Source organism: Solea senegalensis, linkage group LG18 (genome assembly GCF_019176455.1).
Source record: "Solea senegalensis isolate Sse05_10M linkage group LG18, IFAPA_SoseM_1, whole genome shotgun sequence".
NCBI classification, from domain to species: Eukaryota; Metazoa; Chordata; class Actinopteri; order Pleuronectiformes; family Soleidae; genus Solea; species Solea senegalensis.
The window spans coordinates 8,486,344-8,506,439 of NC_058041.1; the positions used below are offsets into that span (position 1 = coordinate 8,486,344).

General features: G+C 42.5%; 3 protein-coding genes across 5 annotated transcripts in view; 2 read left to right on the plus strand and 1 right to left on the minus strand.

The window, feature by feature from the left end:
• prdm9 (PR domain containing 9) lies at positions 1–4,952 on the plus strand. The gene is made up of 7 exons (XM_044013684.1): positions 1–138; positions 486–593; positions 691–774; positions 1,506–1,783; positions 1,903–1,970; positions 2,288–2,478; positions 2,610–4,952. Exons 2-7 carry the CDS (start codon positions 497–499, stop codon positions 4,706–4,708), a joined length of 2,817 nt encoding a protein of 938 aa, XP_043869619.1. The 5' UTR covers positions 1–138; positions 486–496; the 3' UTR covers positions 4,709–4,952.
• ppp1r9bb (protein phosphatase 1, regulatory subunit 9Bb) overlaps positions 4,942–20,096 on the minus strand; it is a 17,985-nt gene continuing 2,830 nt past the window's right edge. The window contains exons 3-11 of one of the 2 annotated variants that reach the window (XM_044013687.1): positions 12,434–12,566; positions 10,823–10,943; positions 10,589–10,693; positions 8,870–9,002; positions 7,716–7,868; positions 7,560–7,613; positions 7,237–7,466; positions 7,056–7,152; positions 4,942–6,414 (exon numbers count right to left, since the gene is read on the minus strand). In XM_044013687.1, the coding sequence (XP_043869622.1) occupies positions 6,364–6,414; positions 7,056–7,152; positions 7,237–7,466; positions 7,560–7,613; positions 7,716–7,868; positions 8,870–9,002; positions 10,589–10,693; positions 10,823–10,943; positions 12,434–12,566 (1,077 nt within the window). In that variant the 3' untranslated portion in view covers positions 4,942–6,363. Of the gene's footprint in view, positions 6,415–7,046; positions 7,153–7,236; positions 7,467–7,559; positions 7,614–7,715; positions 7,869–8,869; positions 9,003–10,588; positions 10,694–10,822; positions 10,944–12,433; positions 12,567–20,096 lie in introns of both variants that reach the window. The other variant, XM_044013686.1, reaches the window with a different exon arrangement.
• Positions 12,513–20,096, plus strand: part of sgca (sarcoglycan, alpha) — a 16,789-nt gene continuing 9,205 nt past the window's right edge. The window contains exons 1-2 of one of the 2 annotated variants that reach the window (XM_044013690.1): positions 12,513–12,591; positions 19,638–19,781. In XM_044013690.1, the coding sequence (XP_043869625.1) occupies positions 19,775–19,781 (7 nt within the window). In that variant the 5' untranslated portion in view covers positions 12,513–12,591; positions 19,638–19,774. Of the gene's footprint in view, positions 12,592–18,582; positions 18,800–19,637; positions 19,782–20,096 lie in introns of those variants that run through there. The other variant, XM_044013689.1, reaches the window with a different exon arrangement.

Here is a 20,096-nt window from a genome sequence, read left to right on the forward strand (position 1 = left end):
GCCATACTAAAGAAGAAGAAGAAGAGAACGCCAACAATTTCTTGTGACGACATAAGACCATCATGTGAACGAGTAAATCATCGGTCTTTTTGCTTGTTGGCAACAACTATCCCGAGACACAAAGCCGCGGTGACTAAAGTAGGTCCTGTTTTATTTGTAGGAATGTAGAAAATGTCAGTAGGTGTAGAACAATGATAGTTAATGTTGCTAATGCGTAGCAGTAGCCACATAGCATCCACGAACCAACTATAGCATATCAAAGCTAAAGTTGCGCTATTATTAACCAAATAGATTCACGACAGGGGATTTTTCACAAGACTATGGTCCTTTATGGTCTGTATTGTTAGCCAGCTACACTACTTTTTGGGTTGGGTTAACGTGCTATCGTTAGCTGGTAGGTGTTTTGTCGATGTGGGTGTATTTGAATGTGACAACTGTACATATTGCTCTAATAGTTAAATAGTTAATAGTAAAGTACTGCACAGGGTCTGCACTCATGTCGGCCGGGAGTGACGTGGTGGCGTGGGTTGAGACAACCGAAGAGGTTGTCGTAACAGAGGAGTCACCACCATCTGATGACAACGCTCCTCCAGGTACAATATCCATGTTGGGGTGTAGTTTATTATGTCTAGAGAGTTGATTTTAGTCAATATATATGTTTCTAAAAGAGTGTTTGTGTTGTGAATTAAGTTTTAGAGCCAGCAGAAGCAACCGTTCAGAAGTTACTAGATACTTTGGGGAAGGGAGAAAACCCAGAGGCTAACGATGGCTTTCGTAAGCATGTTTATTTACTCCTCGAACACACAGACGGGTTTATATACCACCATAATCTGATATTGTTTTCCTTGGACCATAACCTACACCTGAAAATGTCATGAGAATGTTTACTTTTTGAGATATGCTGCTCACAAACAGACTGACCTAACCTCCTTAGCTGAGGTGGTAGTACAATAAAAGCAAATTACCTTCTCAAATGATCAGACAGTTCAATTAATACATATACTACAGCTTCAATACGAGCTGAGCTTTATAACTTTTAGGAAAATGTGGTTGCTGTGTTTAAATTACACATCTGAGAGATAAGTCCCTGGTCTGGTTTTATGGTCCTACTCTGGTACAGTGTTCATTCCATCTACATTTGATTGGATGTGGAGCAAAATATAATAATTTGAAACTGAAACTGAACTGTGAGAATGAATTAGGGACCTGGATTTTTCAACTGATGGAAATACAATGTAATCTTGACAAAATTATTTTTGGGATTAAATTATTAAATTTCAGTTTTTAGGGGCACAGAATTCTTTCCAATGTCATTTTTCTACCAATGACATTGCCTAGTATACGATGGTATATTGAACCAGCGATTTAAAAAGAAGCTATTGTTTGTGTATTATGCTTAAATGTGTCAATGGTATAACACCATGGTTATTATTGTAGTACTATATGGATAATGATAAAAAATATTTACTGTATTCCTCCGCTTTCCTCCTCTTTATATTTCCCAGATTGTGAGGAGTGTCTGACTCTCTTCCAGGAGCACAGTGATCCTACCAACATTAATGGCCCATCTTTTGTCCTTGACTTTCCAATGAGCACTGGTGTCCCGCAGCGAGCTCTTCTCACTCTCCCCTATGGACTGATGATAGGCAGATCTAGCATTCCCAGAGCAGGTATTGGGGTCATAAATCATGGTCCAACTGTGTGTCCGGGAATGCATTTTGGACCGTATGAGGGGGAAGTGACAACAAGAGAAAATGCCATGTCAAGTGACTTCTCCTGGGAGGTGAGTGAAAATTAAGTGACAATGAATTTTCGACTTGCAGACTCGTTCTTACAACTTAACAACATATCGTTGTCATATTGGTATGAGTGTCTTAATAGAAATATCAAAATTTTCTGCAGATTAATAAAGGAGAGCCTGATTATGAATACATTGATGCTGCCAGAGAATCACACTCAAACTGGATGAGGTAAATTATTTTTTATGATTTTTATGTTGCCTGAAATAAAAGGTGTCCTTGTCGTGCTGATTTTGGTCACAAAAGTTCACAAAAAGGAGAATTATTGTAAATCACTGCATTTGGGTGCCTTAAAATTAGAAGGTAAACAAGCACACGAGATTGTTTCACAAGGTTGAGCACTCAATAAGACAGACCATTAGTGAAAGCAGTTAAAGTAGCCTTTTACCGATGTGTACATGTAGAGAACAGCTGCATAAATCGGTCTTTGTTCGTATTGAAACTCCGTTCTTCCACGTAACATTTCTAATGTCTTCGCTCATTCACAGGTATGTCAACTGTGCTCGTAATAAAGACGAGTCAAATCTGCTGGCAGTCCAGTTCAAAGGCAGCATCCTCTTTCACTGCTGTCGCACCATACATCCTGGAGATGAGCTCATGGTGTGGCCCAGTGACAAACTCCTTGCCAATTTCAGTGAATCTTGGAGCCAGCTGTGGTTTATGAAGTTGAAATCTGAAGGTACTTACCGAACTACATACTACTGTAATTTAACTGCATAATGCCCTTGACACCAGAGGATTCTTGCAGTTCAATATTCCTATATTATGTCAAATGAAGTGAGACAGTAATGTTTTCCCTCTTTATTGCAGAGAGTAATGCAACAGTAGCATCTCAGGTCTTCTTGTGCTCCCAGTGTCAGCTTTCCTTCACTACAGAGGCTTTTCTCCAGCGACATATCGAACACTTCCACACGCAGCCCACAGGGGACTGTGCAACACCTGATGCTCAGGGAGCGGAACTTGAAAATCCCACCCCAAGTGAGGACTCGGGAACTGTAGAATCACTGGTGGTGTTATCACCCGTTGACCCTTTTGACTCCAAAACATGTGGAGATTGCGGGAAAACTTTCAAGCAAATGCCACACCTCAGAAGGCACAAACTTTGTGTCCACTCAAACAGGCGCCCCTACTGCTGCCCAAAGTGCAGGCGAACTTTTAGCCAGGCATGTGGTCTAATCAGACACCAGCTTGTTCACCGGAAGCACACTGTGCCGAAGGTTGCCAATCAAAGCAAAAATGTCAGTGAAAACACAGAAATCTCCACACAAAGCTCAGAACTTTTTGTAGCTGCTGATTCAGGCATAATTGATGAAGCAAAAGAAACGGACGTAAATGAGAATCAACAAGAGGCGATGGATGTAACTGAAACGCAGAATGCATCTACAGGAGAAGCAGAAACATCTCAATTTAACTGTTCAGACTGCGTGAAGAGCTTCATAAATGAGGCCTCCCTTAAAAAGCACAGGGTGATTGTCCATGAGAAGTTACGCCCCTATGTCTGCACTGTGTGTCAGAGATGCTTTGGTCAGTACAATGACCTGACCAGGCACCTGCAGGTTCACAGAAAAGAAAAGAAAGGTAAAGAACAACTAAATGAGGCTCCGGAGGAACCAAACGCCTTGTCTTTTAGCTGTGCCGACTGTTCACTGGCTTTTCCTTCAGAGGATACCCTTCAGCAACACACCAATGAGCATAACTCAGGGGATACCACAGTGAAGGAGGGTCATCCATTGCCTGTCAACAGTGATCAAATTAATGATCCTGATTTCGTTCCACAAACCTCTGTGGCTGGAACGGATGTATCGGTCCAAAACGCTTCCTCTCAGCGGCCTCGGAGACTTGGTGCTAGATCTCGAATTTCGGCCATTACCAAGCTCATAGCTCCAAAACAAAGAAGAGGCGTCTGCAAGAAACTAGCCAGCTCCACTCCGACTGATCTGAGCTGCACTCAACCAGTAGCCTCTACTGTCAGAAATGTCAAGTTCACAAAATACAAATGGTTTAGTTGTGAGAGATGTAAACGGACATATGGAAACCCGAGTGAGCTCAAATCCCACAAATGTGCTTGGAAACAGCACAAGTGTGGTCAGTGTGGGGCGTCTTTCAGTAAGTCTGGGTTTCTGAAGAGACACGAGCAGCGGGTACACACAAATGCAAAGTCCTACAGATGTGACCACTGTGATAAAGTCTTCACCACCGCTTGTAACCTGAAACAGCATCAGAAGAGCAACACTTGTATGAAGTATCACTGCACGTCTGAGCTTTTCTCATGCTCCTTCTGTCAGTTTTCCTTCACCATGAAGAGCTACCTTATCAAACACATCAAGAGGCACCACCCCGTGGAGTATCTATCGATCTGTGAATCCGATAGCCTGATGGATCAGCTGCAGGAAGAGCAGACGGAGAAGGAGCGTGTGTGCCCGCATTGTGGGAAAAGCTGTGCAAGTGCCAAAGCTTTCAAAAGTCACACTTGCTTCCAGCAGGTGAAGGTTCTGTACTTGTGCACAGACTGTGGAAAGGGCTTCACAAACCACTATGGTCTGAAGCAGCATCAGCGCATTCACACGGGGGAGAAGCCACACCGCTGCCCTCACTGCAGTAAAAGCTTCTCGTACACAGGCCAGCTCAACGTGCACCTCCGAACTCACACTGGTGAGAAGCCGTACCTGTGCACCCACTGTGGAGAGAGCTTTCGGCAGTCGGGAGACCTGAAGCGGCACGAGAGGAAGCACACAGGGGTGAAGCCCTACACCTGCCCCGAGTGCTGTAAAAGCTTTAGTCGTCCACACAGTCTCAAAGCTCACCAGATGCTTCACATGGGACAGAAAATGTTCAATTGCAACCAGTGTGGAAAGAGCTTTTCAAGAAACTACCATCTCAGGAGGCACCATCAGAAGATGCACTTGTAGTCTCAGTACATAATGTGAGTAGTTTTGTTTTTTTTTGTCATCGTTCTGTACATAGCAGTATTTAAACCCACGCTTAATTTTGTTGAGAGATGTATCATTTCTTATCCTAAAAAGTAGGAACTTTCTTTTTTTATTTCTTTTCTGCTATGTAAGAGGTATCTCTGAATAAAAACATGTTAATTTTCTGCAAAAGAAAAGGTTCACATTCATGTAAACAAGAAAATAAAACACCATTTTGACCATTGTTACTGTTGACCATTTATTCCACAAAACATACAATGCAAAGCATGTGCACTGTACAAGCCTTAATATTATGAAAATACTCATAACCATGCCTTTTTTTCAATTCATTAATCTTTGTTTTTGTAGTCACTCTGATCTACTACTTTTTTTTTTTTTCAACATGACACAGTATAATGTCTATGATCACTTCTTGCATTGCTTTTGTCAGATTTGTCCTTGTTAGCTCTCAGTTTTCCACCTCGACTATGTTATAAATATTACATAAAATATTTTAGTCTCACCTGAACTATACAAACATACTGGTATATAGACAGTTGACACAATTAGACTAAATTTAATTTTTAAACTGTGCGTTAAGTTGAAACAGGTAGAAACCTGGCAGTGTTTTCATGTGTGCTACACAGCGGTGTCAAGAGCAGCTGCTGGTTAGAGAAGGGCTCTTAAAATCTGTCACTTTGCTGCTGGTTACTGCTTCTTAAACATCCAAGTCCTGCAATCTTTCTTACATCAGTAGTCCTAACTAATACCGGTTACACAAAGTCCTTGACAACATCCACTTTGACAGGGTAAGAAAAGGTCCATTTTCATTTGTGGCACAGCAGTTTTGGAGACTTGTCTCCGTCTTCCTTCTTAAAGAACAACGGGTTGAAACTGGAGGTTTGGTAGCTCGTGAGTTGAGTCTTAATGTGTAAAAAAATACACAAACACTTCTGAAAGGTAGGCAGCAGGTGGTTTTCAAGGTTGAGTGACAACACCCCGAAGAAGGTTGGGTTATTGTTTGTACAACTTCTCACCTCCGTTTAGTCCTCCACTCCAGTGAAGCACCTTGCGTAATGTCTTCTTCAGTGCAATCTTAGTCCAATTTACACAACTTCAGCACGTAAAATATACAACAACCCTCAATCTCATTTTGTTTTTATATTATGTTAAATGTTATACACATCATAAAAATTTTTACAAACCAAATTGATTGTTAAACCACACAGTATCACATCTGTACACACTCAAAGAAAAAGGTCACAAAACTAGGCAAAAGAAAGAGAGGAGATTTTTTTGGCAATTAAAAGTAACAGCTTGGTCTTGCACAAAACCACAAATTATGGGATTAAATACTGAATTTTGAAAATAAAAAATAAAAAAAGGAACAGTACATCTAGAGCTCCAGTCTATATTTGTGATGATAAAAAATGTTCTCCATGTTCCCATAAATGTTCAACAGAAAAACGTTGTCTGAAGGGGGGTTAGGTGGTTGAAATACAAAGCCTGGGGACACACATACAGTACGTGACCAGAGACCAAGCTCAGGTTGGAGACGAGAAATACCCTGCAGTTTATCGCAAGTACAACAACACTATCATCTCTTCCATCTGGTGAGGCTCTGCTTTCAGAGACACGTGATGGAGAAAGGGTTCTTATAAAGGTTCAGATTTCAGCTCCTCGACCCTGCACTCCAGGTCAGCCACCTAGGAGAGAAGAAAAGGCAGACGGTCCATAATGGGCCCGTAGCACGGCAGCCATTTTGACGATTCACAGTAGAAACATCACACATGTAAATAATCAAATTAATGACGGCTGTGTTCCATTTTGCAGGAAGAAATGTCCTACCAATCAATTATTTTAAAATTCCACTTCAGTCTCTATGTTTTTATTTGATAGTAGTCCAGACATATAGTAGCAAACTTCAGTTCGGGTGTTCGGGAACCACTCGGGTTTTTTTGCTTAACTTTTTAACGTGTAAACAAAACATTTCTGCTGAACAAAGCCAATGCTAATGTGCTAAATCGTGTAGAGTGGCTGCAGTGCGAAGAGCCCATTGGGTTACAGTTGATTATGACGTCAAATCTAAAGCTACGACATATTTACAGTGACACAGATGTAAATTTTGTTCAACTGATGAAAACCTTCATCATTACTCTTGCAAAGACATTTGACATCTAATATGCTGCTAATGCTCAAACTAAAAACACCAAATGAACTCTAAGACCTATGTTTTCTGGGAGGTTTACAGTGTTAGGTCACGTGAATTACTCACAGTGCTGTCCACTGGTTAAATGTGAGTGTAAAGCACTAGTGAAGTAGCCTTAATCTCAGTTACCTCCTGTACCTGTTCTTGGAGCTGTCCAGACTCCTCCTCCAGAAGGGAGGCCTCGGCCCCGACTTGTGCACAACGCTGCGTCTCCTTCTTCAGGTACTCAATCTCCCTGTGGAAGAGAGCAGACCACAGTGTCAGATGATCACACACCACACGCGTCTTTTCACACATATCTGTGCAGTCTGTGTCTTACTTCTGCTGATACTCCTTGATCAGGCGTTTGGCTTTGCTGTACTTGCGCTCCAGTGCTTGATACTGGGACTGTGTCTCCTTCAGGTGCTCGTCCACCGCCTGGCACAAGCTCTGAGCCTCCATCCAGTAGCCCTCCAGCTTCTCCATACGCTCCTTGTTCTCCTGCAGGGTATGCTCCAGCTGAGCCTTATCCATACGCCAGCGCTGCTTGTCCTGCTCAGCATGGTGCAGCTGAAAACACGGTAAACAGAAATGTTAATCTTTATAATAATGATATACTTATTATTCCTATTCTTATTACCTTTTATTATCTTGAAGCCTTACCTTTCTTTTCAGCTGTTGGATCTCAGCCTGGGTCACAGCATGCTTTATTTGAAGCTTCACAGCAGAGAGAGACAGATGACAGTTTTAAATACACGTGTTAAAATTAGATACATCAGAGGAGGATACACTGTGATCACACGTGAGACGATTGCTCACCTCTTTGTATTTGTGGGCCAGTTTCTCAGGGTCAGTCTCCAAAGGTGACATGTCCTCATTCTCCGCCAAGTCGAACACCTCAATGGCACTGGGATACGACGGACTGACCTCCTCATCCTCGTCCTCTTCTTCATCCGTGCCATATTCAGCACCCTGCGTTGATAAGGTAACAGAGACGATTGTTAATCTAAATGCAGTGGGAACATCATGTGTGAAATCTGTTTTTACACACTACTGGTTTCTAGGTTCCATTGTTTATTTCCCAGAAAACATGAGAAGAAAAGGGAAACGGGCATTATTGACAGCACTGATTTCTGTTCTCTGACGCTACACTAAAACTCAACACTAGAGGGCGCCAATCTCAAAAGCTTCAACCAACTGCTTTTCAAGAACCACCCACCACCGTCACCCTTTCAAGAATGGGGAAACTTCCCTTGTTTTATTGTAATGAAACTCTGGGCAGTGCCCGCACTCAGAACTCTAAAACGTTCAGATTATCAAAGCAAACGACATCCTGCGTCACAAAATGTGAGTCATCCCCATTTGTCCCCATTTTGGAGCTTAGCTTTATCGTTTAATCAGAGTGATGCGACAAGCTGGACAGACAACAGCGTGGCTTTGTGCCAGAAGCACACAAAACACAGCCACAGCAGAGAGAGTGGCTTCTGTCGATATTGGTCTGAGACAACCTTCTTGACCCTGAAACTACGGACATATATCATTAAAGGATGATTGCAAAAAAACAGCCTTGGAAAGGTTTTATAAATGCTAAAGCTCTGTTGTCTTTGTTCTATTGTCAAGAAGATTAGTGTAAGAGTGTTTTTCAGCTCCCTTTTTTTATTATTTTTTGTCAGATAACTGGATTAGAACGACTGGAAATGATTAAGGATAACTTAGCTGTAAAAATCGCATCACCTTTTTTTTAACATTTAGGTTAGAAATCTAGAAATGACAATTGAATTGTGGGAAATCAGTTTTTCTTATCGCAGTGAAATGTGCCTGTGCATGCAAGTGGTGGGGGAGGGGGCAGAGGAAAATGGATTAGCGAGCAGTGCACACTCACTTCTGCAGCATGCGTGTGCAGACTCTATGAGAGAGAAAACCCCCCCCTAGTCTTCCAAGTCTTTTAATCAGCCCTAACTGTCAACACTGACCTCTTGTTCATCCATGTACTGGTTGTAGCGCTGCTCCATCATCTCCCTCTGCCAGCGTTCCTGCTCCAGCGTCTGCTGGATGAGCTGGGCCACTTCACTCTGTTCACCAGGTTTCTCTCGCCCGATCACAAACCTGGATTTTGACAATCCACAGACCAGTTAAAAACAAGCCAGTTGAACACAGTTGTGCTTTACATGCCAAGCTGAACTTAAACAGTCCATCTGATGTGGTATAATATTATATATGCATGCTAAATAATGCACGATGGCCCTTTCCCCCTCCCCTGACCACTGAGGAGCATTTGCATATAGAGTGTAATACAGTGTGGTATAGCTTAATGTATTGACGCGGTACCGAATGTGCTACAGAAAACTGCTTCCTGTTTAGAGGTAAACAAAGGCCGTCACATGTTGTGATGAAAATCAAAACCCTCAGCTCAGTTGTGTTCACAGCGCAGTCCATCATAGAGACTATGTCCCCCCCCTCCCAGATTGTGGCTCACAAATCTTTGTCCAATTATAGACGTTAAACTGGGAGAAGTACAGTGAATCATGATGAAGCCACAGACGTTATTAAGCCAGCAGCGGCAGCCTTTCAACTTCTGCAGCGCTAACGTGTAATTAAATGTGCACAAACACACTTCCTGCTCCAGTCTATTTGTCTCCCCGATGTTTTCTTTTTTTTTTTTTTATGAATAGGCCCGAGCTCAATAGTACCTTTAGCCGTCACTGCAGCAAATCCATAATGCATGAGCTATCTATGCAGGTCTCTGATCTTTACAAGTCACACAAAAGTAATAATTAACCCCAGCATCACTGACCACTAAAACCCTAAATTATGAATGAGCTTCTATGACAAAAAGAAGCACAAAGGGAGCAGCCAGTTACAAGGCTACAAATAAACCTCTGGCATTTCCAAACGATGCTTTTGATGTGAACCATATTTGTTCCCGATAACACAGATTTCCGGGGCTCCAGTGCATCTTAGGGCCGTCTTCAGAATGTCCCTCAAAGCAGCGTTTCACTGCAGGGTATAATCACGACCCTGTGAGACTTGAGATATAAATCTACAGTCTGGTTAGCGGAACGAGTAGGATGTGGTAGAAGTCAGCGTGTAAGAGTGGATAAAGAGGAAACTATCTCTCTAAGCAAGACTGACTCACTGTGCTCTGTTGCAAACCCAGTGACTTTCTCGTTGTAGCTCAGGGTTACGGAGAGCACACGAGACGATAATGTCCATGTACGAACAGCAACTTTTAAAAATGCCATGCTAATATGCCCATGTTTACAAAATAATATGATTTTTTTTTGTTTAGAAGGTAATATTTACTGTGTTTTAGCATTTGCTAAAACTGGGGCTAATATGAGTGCAATAAAGGCACAGTATGTACTTTCTACCACTAAGAATCGGTCTCTCACAATCAAAACAATAACAAAAAACCTAGTTTGATAGCAGTGACGAGCAGAGTGCGATCATGAGCTCACTTTCTATTATTCTTGTCATTTTTTTATGATTTTATTAGATATTTTAATGCAGAAATGTTACACATTATACATTCAAGAGGCTGCAAGCCATCCTCAACATCGATATCTGTACCAAACTCCATGGTAATCCATTTGTTGTAATGCTAGAATGTATCTAGAATCGATCTAAGTAAAAGCTATTGAAATATTCAGCATATAGTAAAATATCCCCTGGTGTGTATGCGTGACTCTTACTTGACAGTTCCTGAAGTGTTCCTGAGTACAGTGGCGGCAAAGGTCTGAGTGACTCCCACCAAACTGGTCCCGTCCACCTCCACGATCAGATCGTTCACCAGGATCCTGGAGCGGACATTAAAGGGAGGCGTTTCATATTGAAAGCAACAGATCAGGTGTGTAAAAACCAAACTCCAAGCCAAACTCCGGCTTGTGCATGTGACACGCCATGTAGCATGAGTAACCATAACCAACCTGCCGTCCCTTTGAGCTGCTCCTCCATCTGTGACTGTCTTGACAAAGATTCCCAGCTTCTCCAGACCCATGTCTGCTCCGGCACCCATCCCAATGATACTGATGCCCAGGCCATCGCTATCTGAAAGACAGTGAGGAGAACCAGACTAGCTGTTATCTCTGTGGTTATCCTGGTTTTGGTTGAGGTTTTCTTTGACTGTAATGTCCTTATGTGTGTGACATTCTTTCGGCCATAATGCCCCAAACGACCACTGACCAGTGGTTGAAAACCCGGCTTATCGATTGGCCAGGACTGAAAACGTTGTCTTGTTCACCACAAAAACAAACAAATTCATGCAGTTTTGGGGTTTCTGTTTGGTGATCTTTGGTGATCAAACGTAATTGTTTTTTCACCAGGCAACTTTCACTTTCAACCGAACAGAAAATCAAATTTTTAGGCAGACCAGAGTTCGCTTGTTTAGTCCTCATCAGAGTTCGGATGAGTTTTCACACCTGTCCAATCGAAGCAGACTATCCGAGGAAACAAACTCCGGTCCGTTTAAAGTGGACCAAACTGCTCTGGTGTGAAAGCACCCTGCAAGTTCACTCCCTGCACCATCACAATACATTAAGGAAACGATCAATCAGGACTTCCCCCATTTCTCCTCACCACAAATGAGGAATAGATTAGAGGTTATGGACCTTTTTAAATGTACTTGTAAACAAGCATGTTTTATTTAAATGAATTTCCCCTTAATAATACATGTGTCCTTGAGCCCTGACGGTGCACTGCTCCCCCATAAAACATTTACGAAGCCAGTTATTTTTTAACAAATTAATTTTCATTTTTATTGTATAATGCTAAATCTTAAAGCAAGCCTATGTTGGCACAGCTGGGGATCATGTTTTAAAAGCATAGAGGTCAGAAACTCCCCATTACACCACTTGATTCTATTGGTAACACAACATGCAATCTATTTAACGGATCTCATTGCATTGCTGTTCTCAGACCCAGTGGGAGAGTCTGTTTCTGGGTTTGGATCAGCTTCACAGCAGGTCTTATTCTGGTTTGTTTTGTTATGGTAAGGGCCAAAGAGGGTTGCAGATAAGACTGGGGTCTAGCTAGCAAGAATACGGAGCATGTTCCTGCAGCTTATTAACCACATATTCAGGGCTGCATCTATTAAAAATATATATATGTAAAATAGTAGCATGTTCTAAAAATAATCCAAAAAACTAAACTGAGACTATGTGAAGGGCTTGTCAGATTTAACAAAGGCAGTATTCAGTAAAAGCTGCATCTGAATTACAGTTGTATTAACTGCATGAATAAGAATCTATGCATCTTGAGTTAAAATATGTGACTTGAGCGATGGCTGGCATCAGCGATAACACCTGTATTTCCTGTCTGAGGTGTAACTGGTGTTTCCTCTCCTGACTAAATCGATGCAGCCAGAGTACTCAGCAGCAAATCACTGAAATGTAGATAAAACATGGTCATATAACTGCCCAGTACACAATTCTAAATATAGTCTCCTACACATATACTGTACGTATATATGCACCATGATGTTGAAGGGATGTTGGCAGTGTGGTTATTTGGTTAAAAAGAAAGTCTTGCTGTTCCCGTACCTTTCTCCAGCTCCACGGGGAACAGGTCCAGCCTCTCCACCCTCTTTTCCAGCTCGTACTCTGCAGATGCTGCCATGGGATCCACGTCTTCATTGCGCCGGTCGTAATCCTCATTGGAGTAGGTGGCAAACACCTGCAGGAAGACGGAGAGACACCAGGTCAGATTGACACTCATTGACGCTCCAATCTTCAAAAAGGAGGGTTCATTTGTGAGATCGTGCATATTTTCTAACGTGCTGAGAGAGTTTGATCGAAAGCTCAAAGATGCTTTTCTTTCTGTTTGTAATGTGATGTGTAACTTGAACCAGGAGACTGTTAAACACCTAAAGGTCGAACCCATTGTCAACTCCACAGTAAAATGTCTCCTAGACTTTCTGGAATATTGCATTTTGCGTTTCCCTCCTTTGCAGCCATGCTGGCTTTGTTCTACCACTTGCTTGTTCTTACAGTGATTCTAAATATAGCAACCGCTAGTGAAAACAGAAATCACATGACTTCCTGTTCAACGTGGGGAGGATGATTAACGATGAATCACTTATCTAAAGGTGACAAAAGGAGCAGGAGATGTATTTAAACGTATTGTCACTTATCTACAGTTTTAGGAACATTTATTTACACAGTTATGAACTCTAACTCAATCATACATAAAAAAGAATACGATAACAAGAGACGTATAGCTGTGTATTGTCTTATTTGGAAATGCACTCCTTTCAAAGCTACAAAAGTAGTCCCAGCTCATGCCAAATGCTCAGGACTGTGGACTCAAGCTGATTTGACACCAATGTTCATGCAGACATGATCCAATTCATCAGCCACGTCTTTGCGAGACAGCCGCAGAGTTTCTTTAAAGGGCCTCTGAGCTGCACTGTTTCACAGTGGTAATAGTGTATCTGACACACAGGGTAAAAAAAATCCATCACAACCACTGAAGTTGCCCCAATGAAAAGAAAAGCCTCAGTTTCCAGGGACCGATTTCCCACATTCACTCTGGTCTGCATGACAGTTTACATAACCACCTCCTGCATGCTAATGGAGACTCTCGGCAGCTGCTGTTCACGGGCTACACACACATACACATCCACGGAAAGAGAGAAAGCTGAATCTTTAAAAGCCTCACTTCTTCCGAGGTGATTATGTATGCACCACGTTGCATGGTCCGCTAGCCAAACTAATTCAGTGCTGGACCTTCTCCTTTCACAAATCCAAATGCATTTATTTCATTAAATCTGTTCCTTTTTCCTCCTCAAAATCCTGGACTCTTTTTTTTTTTGCTTCTTTCTTCGCCGTTTATTTTTGTTCATCTGTGCTACAAAGTAGCATCTCGTAGCTTCGGTGCCCCGCCATTCCTCCAGTCATATATGGGCCTCGTCTCCTAGGCAACCCCCACAGTAAAGAGCGCTGACAGTTGTGACGGCGCCTTTGAAAGGGAACCAGCCAATCCTCGCCAGTGTTCATTCAGTAAGGATGTACTTCCTCGCATCACTGAACACTGTTGCAAGTTTCCGCTTCAGCTTTTTTATGAATTTCATTCAAATATTTTCAACTTCGTCCAAATCTCTCTCTCGCCATTGTCTGTTGACAACTCTTGTCTCTCAAACTCCAGGACAAAATATTCCATTTCTATTTTTATAAACTTATAAATATGTGGTGCTGTTGCAAGAAAGCCCGGAGTTAGATAATCAGTCGATTTGATGACACATATTTGCCAAATGTAAGGAGGTCCTGTCATTACAATCTGAATATAGGCTTTGACTCTGTTAAGAGCAATCTGAAGATGACCATTTAAAAGGAGAAAGAATTAATGTAAAAGGAAAGCGATACATTTATCTGAAACAAAAATATGAACGACTGATATTCTTTAAATTACAGTTCCTGTCATCCTAACCGCTGCAAATCAAAGATACTGTAGTATGGGGGATTTAGGTTACCTTTGCATTTAGAGGGATTATCCGAATGTGGATTACAGGCACACAAAACACACTGTTTGCATCCCAAGTAAGAGCACAAAACAACAACAACAGTGCACACCAATCCCACATCCTCACTGTGCTGCTCTCCTGTAGAATTGGCTCACACCTTGAGTTTAAAGATCAAGAGACCACAGCTGGTAGCTGGCGCTGGCCTCATTTACACAGCTGCGATGCTGCAGAGAATCAAAACGAGGAGGTGAGGCAGCACTTAACGTCGCACTCAAACACGAAAACACTGGATGTGTGTCGCACCCTTACGGCCTTGCACGAGTTCACGACCAGTGTCATGCTTGCAAACCAGGCTACATTGACTCTGACTTCACTTCCTGAGGGAGGACTTCCACCCTCCCGGTGGATAAAGATCCCACACAGGGGCGACAGACCGATGATGCAACACTTCACCCTGGTTTCACATAATAAGCATGTAAGTTAGAAGATGGACTCCTCATACAGTGAGGTGGCTATCTTTGGAAGATAAACACTGGGATTAAAGGCAGGGTGGTGTGTGTGTGTGTGTGGGGGCAGGCTGGAGAAGGACTCTGTTCCAGTTGTGGCAGATAGTAGGTCAGAGGAGCTAACAGATGGTCAGGAAACACCCTTCCTCCCTCCCTCTGTTACCAGCCGCCTGGGATGTCCTACAAAAGCTCTGTGGGCAGCTATAGCTGTGGTGGCCACTCACCAACTAGCAGATTGTGTTTGTGTCTATAAAGAGCACCCACTTGGGACAGTTAAGTGTATTATAAGCAGCCAATATGTGACAACTCACACTTTACAATGTAGTTGCCGTGACAGAGCGATGGCTGAATAACAGAGACACTCTGGAGCCTGCTGATAGAGTGTTTCCATCTCAATGGCCCTCCGACGAGTGTGATGTAACGATGCATTGGTTTAACCAGCAAGTCGGTGTCCCCCCCTCCCCCCCCAAACACAAACCTCCTTGCCACAACAGCCTGTCAAATACTACATGTCTTTCCCTCTGCTCTCTCCAAAAAAACAGGTCTAATTTTGGATTTGGCCAATAGGAAGTGTGGAGGTGGTGCCACTGTTTTTTTTAAAAAAAGAAGCCGCATTTCCACTCAGTCTCTCCACATTCTCCGTCACGTATGTTCCTCACACTATTCTTCCAAAATCTTAAATACTCATGTGATCAATGACGTTTCTATGGCAATAATCTAGTTTTCTACAGGTCAGAATGCTTGAGTGATGCCTAATCAAGTTGTCAGTAAGACATACAAAAACAAAATTTCCCCAGTGCTGGGCAAATAAAGGACTATCTTATCTTATCTTAAAACCTGTTAACAGTTTAATGACACCACCATTAATTGCTTTCCCAACTACCGTAGCACAAACATGTCCACAATTGGCATTCTAAATCCTCCTAAAACTGGGGGGTTAATCCAGATCCAAGATGTGCAACAAGCAGACAGAAAATAAGGATGTAGGGCCAGCAAAATGAATATAGTGGGTTTGTCATGGTAACGGTTGCATGGCACCCAGGTCCATTCATTCTGGCAGGCCAGCCTTTGGTCAGCAAGCATGTTTAAGCTTAGCATTGACTCTGGGGAGAGACACGACAGAACCAGGTCAGCAGCAAAGAAAACTCAGTGATATGTGGACGGCACTACTATTAATTATTACACTGTTATTGCCTATTTATCGTTGTGTCTGATATAAAATGAATTGGTTCATGCTTTAATATAATGCATTTGATGGCATTTTCAATATTTCAGTGTATATCCTACATTACATTATTATTGAACCTCTCTCTATCTCTCTTTGCAGCATGAAGACCAGGGTTTGTGACCTAATTGGAACAAGAGCCTTTGTAATGGAGTTTGCATGTTCTCCCCGTGTTCTCCCCCGTCCAAAAACATGCAAATTTGGGGATTAGGTAAATTGGACACTCTAAATTGACTGTAGGTGTGAATTTGAGAGTGAATGGTGTACCACCAGCAACTGCCTCGTCCCTCATGACTCAAAGAGAGTCAGATTCATTCATTTACTTATTATAAACTTGTAAAGTTTATAATAAAAAAAAGAAGAAAGAAAGGTGTGCAACTTAACATTACAGTCCAATAGCATTATAGTAATAGTACAGCAATAATTGTATTGACAAACATTTCCATGTGAAGCTATTACACGATAAGATAGTATGACCATAATGTTACAAAATGATTACCATACTATTACCATGCTGAAAGAGCAGGAGCAGCCTCATATACCTGTGAGGCTGAAACCAGCATTTCTACAAGATGATGGCAGGTTTGACAAGATGAAAAAGCACTCAGACATTATTAGCGAGGCGTTGCATAACACAGCTTGTCGCACTAACCCGAGAGAGTGGGCGCATCGCGATAAATGCTTGCAACCCGACCACCACCTCTGCAGGACTGAGAAGTGGGGCAGAGTGACCTTGCTGATAATCTGTCTGCACTCCCACCCCTCCTGGCTGTGAGTAATGCACTGTATGAAATACCACAGAGTCTAAGTAATAGGCAGTTTGAGGATACCTTGACATATGGTGATGTATTATCGCTCCCCAAGCACTCACTCACTCACCGAGCTGACCGGAGCAGAGAACCAAACAAGCAGAGGTTGCAATTTAGGTAATCCCGAGTGTACACTGTGATAGCAACCGTAACAAAAATGCACTTCTCAAGTGTTTGTAACAATTTCACCAACTTATTATGAGCCGAGTTTGTTTGTGCTAATCACACAGTGTGAAAGAAAATCATAGGTGCAGACTGACAGGACTGCTGCTCAGAGGTGCGTAGGCAGCCGGACCCAGAGAGACAGAGAATGTGTGTGTGTGTTGTGGTGTTGACTGGCAGAAGGAGTACGCACATAGACTATCCATAAGGAAATATAATAGTAACGTAGAGGAGATTATCTTCTTTAAACTATCTTTACAATCTTGACTTTCTGTAAAAATCTCTCCCACAACAATACAACAGGATGAATATTTTGAAAATTCACCGCTACACGATAAACTGCAGTACAATAACGAGAGCAAAACAAGCATGCTAAGCACGTAAACAAGACATGAGAGGGCAGCTTCCTGTGTTCGACGAGGAGGCAGCCCTGAGCAGCAAGGCAAGCCTGTGACCATAACAATGCTGCTATTTTTACTAACAGTAGGAGACTGGTGACAAAGAGCGAAAAAGGAGACAAGAACGAGTGAGTGAGAAAGAGAGTGTGTGTGTGTGTGTGTGTGTCAGCAGCAAACAAGAGCTCTGGTGTGAACTCTACCCGGCAGCAGATATGCTGTTTTTGCCAGTTTTTGAGGACAGACAGACAGACAGACAGAGAGGAGAGTTCACTGTAAAACAGGGACAAAGAAAGACGTGTGCACAGACACTCAACCACCAGCGCCACCACAACAACACTTAATTGTGGCCAAAAGCTGAGTCGTTACACAGAGGGGGAAATGTGCACCAAAATGGGCACTTCCTGTTTGGACGAGCAGAAACCAACTGACAGTGTGACTTAAGAGCAGGCAGTTCACTGTCGCATGACATTTGAGCTGCATAATAACGTCCCTCCCATTTGACCTCACCCCCTCTCTTTACTCTCCTCCACCCTTGCATCCATCTCCATAACAAAGGCCACAATCATAGTGTGAAAGGACCCAGTGGGAGGTTATTCTCCAGTGACGGCTGTGCGGTCACAAACTAATTCTACTTTTTATGAAATCCTTTTTATCGTTTTGACTTCTACATCAGAGCTTACATAACGGTTCCTCCTCCTACTACCCATCCTTGACCTCTTGAGGATAAAATAATGTAACATTGTACTGACACGATGGATACGCCGAGCTCAAGCATAATTTATAAGGGATATAAAAATGGACATTCTTCCCGTCAGGAAGTACCAAGGAGTTACTACAGTTGAAGGGGAAGACTGAGTGAGCCTACTTCTTACTTTATAAAAATCTGTGACCATTTTCCTGAGGAGTTAATGGACCCAATCGCTAGTTTTAGGTCTTCTTCAGTAGACCAAGATGTCCATTTTCTAAATTATGTTTCCATTTAGAGGACAATAGACTCCAAAGTATGACACATATTAGTGGACACCAGGTGCGACTGGTATTGTCCAGTGGGAGCATGGATGAAGGTGATGCATCTGAACAGGAGTTCAGATTCTTCTATTTCCTTTTACAGCCACTGTTTCTACTATATGTACATCCATATTTAAATGTCTCCTTCTTTTGCTGGTCAATTGCAACGTTTCTTCTGACATTATGACCAAAAACTTGTCCACATGTTTTATTTTCCATGACATTTCATACTGTATTTCCTGTTACAGGCACTGTCAAAGTTACAATGCCTTATTTTGAATCAGATACTACACTCCTCTCTCTGGTTTTCCTCTGGGCAACTTCTTTCTTGGAAAAAAGGTAATGTGACTTAGAACAATACAAGAATTAGTTGTAGCATTTCATTGAGCAACGTCTGGTGCTGGTCGAAATTTTACTGAGCCCATAAAAGCTGTCAGAGAACCCTGCCGTGCCACTTTAGTACAACATAGCTACGAAATGTACCTGCCCACATTGACGCCAACGGGCAGCAAGCACTCTGTGTTCCTCCATATTTCTCTTTGGGTCAGCTAGCTCACTTGTTAGATGCCGTTGCCTTGGCGATGTGCATCACTGCATTTGTGGGACAGAGCTTTTAAAGAAGCACTGAAGGGTGGAGTGTGTTTGTTTGGTCTCTTCAAATATGGACAACATTTCTCTCTCTTTTAATTGTACATGTAAAAAGTATATTTAGATTTTTCTTTTTTTAACTCTCCTACTTATCAGCATCCATTCAGCCTTGAAAAGCCAGACAGAAAAAGAGGAGAGTGCCTTCCTCTAAAGCTAAATCTCACCCACAACTTTGCTGTGTCACAACATTAAGTGGACTCACAAATATGACATTTTCTGTTGTTAATAATGGCACATACAATAAAAGGGGGCGCAAATTATTGTGCGCATGCATGCCACTAGAGACGGGCCGTCACATCCACATGACAGTCAGATGCAAGTCTCTTGTAGTTATGAATGTGAACGGTCAAATCTGACCTGTGATTAATCAGGTCAAACTCAATCTCACATTCTATTCTAGTAGGGTGGATTTCTCGCCAGGGGTTCGCCCTCTTTTTGATATGTCCTTGTATTCTTTGAGTGCTGAAATGTCAGTGTGTCTCAAGCTCCAGTTTTTAAAGTTACCGTCTTCTTCATTGTCTCTTTTCAGTGCGCAACGTTAACGCATGCAGTGTGTGGACAGAAACTGGAGGTTTGCTTGTGTTCGCCCCGAACACGGACCACTGCGGAAACGGGCGGATGGGCGAAATTTACGTCGCGCAAACCCTAGCAGACCTCTGAGGACACATGGAAAGTAAGACCCGGGCTTGAGACACTGCTGGCTGATGTGTATAAGGAGCAACTTTCAACTTGATTGGTCTTGATGTCACTGAAATGGCTTTTCTGTGTGAGGGAAAGTGTGTGTGATGTACAGTGTCAGGGCCCACTTTTGCTGACATAGTCTCTGTGTGCCTCAGACGTCGAGGCAGAGCAGAGCAGCGAGTCTGAGCTGCAGAGGATCCGATACTCTTCTCCGGGTCATTACACCAACCACAGACACCAAGAGACACTTTAAATCAAATCTCCCTCCTCCTCCTTCTCTCTCCTCTTCTCCTATCATACTGGTCCA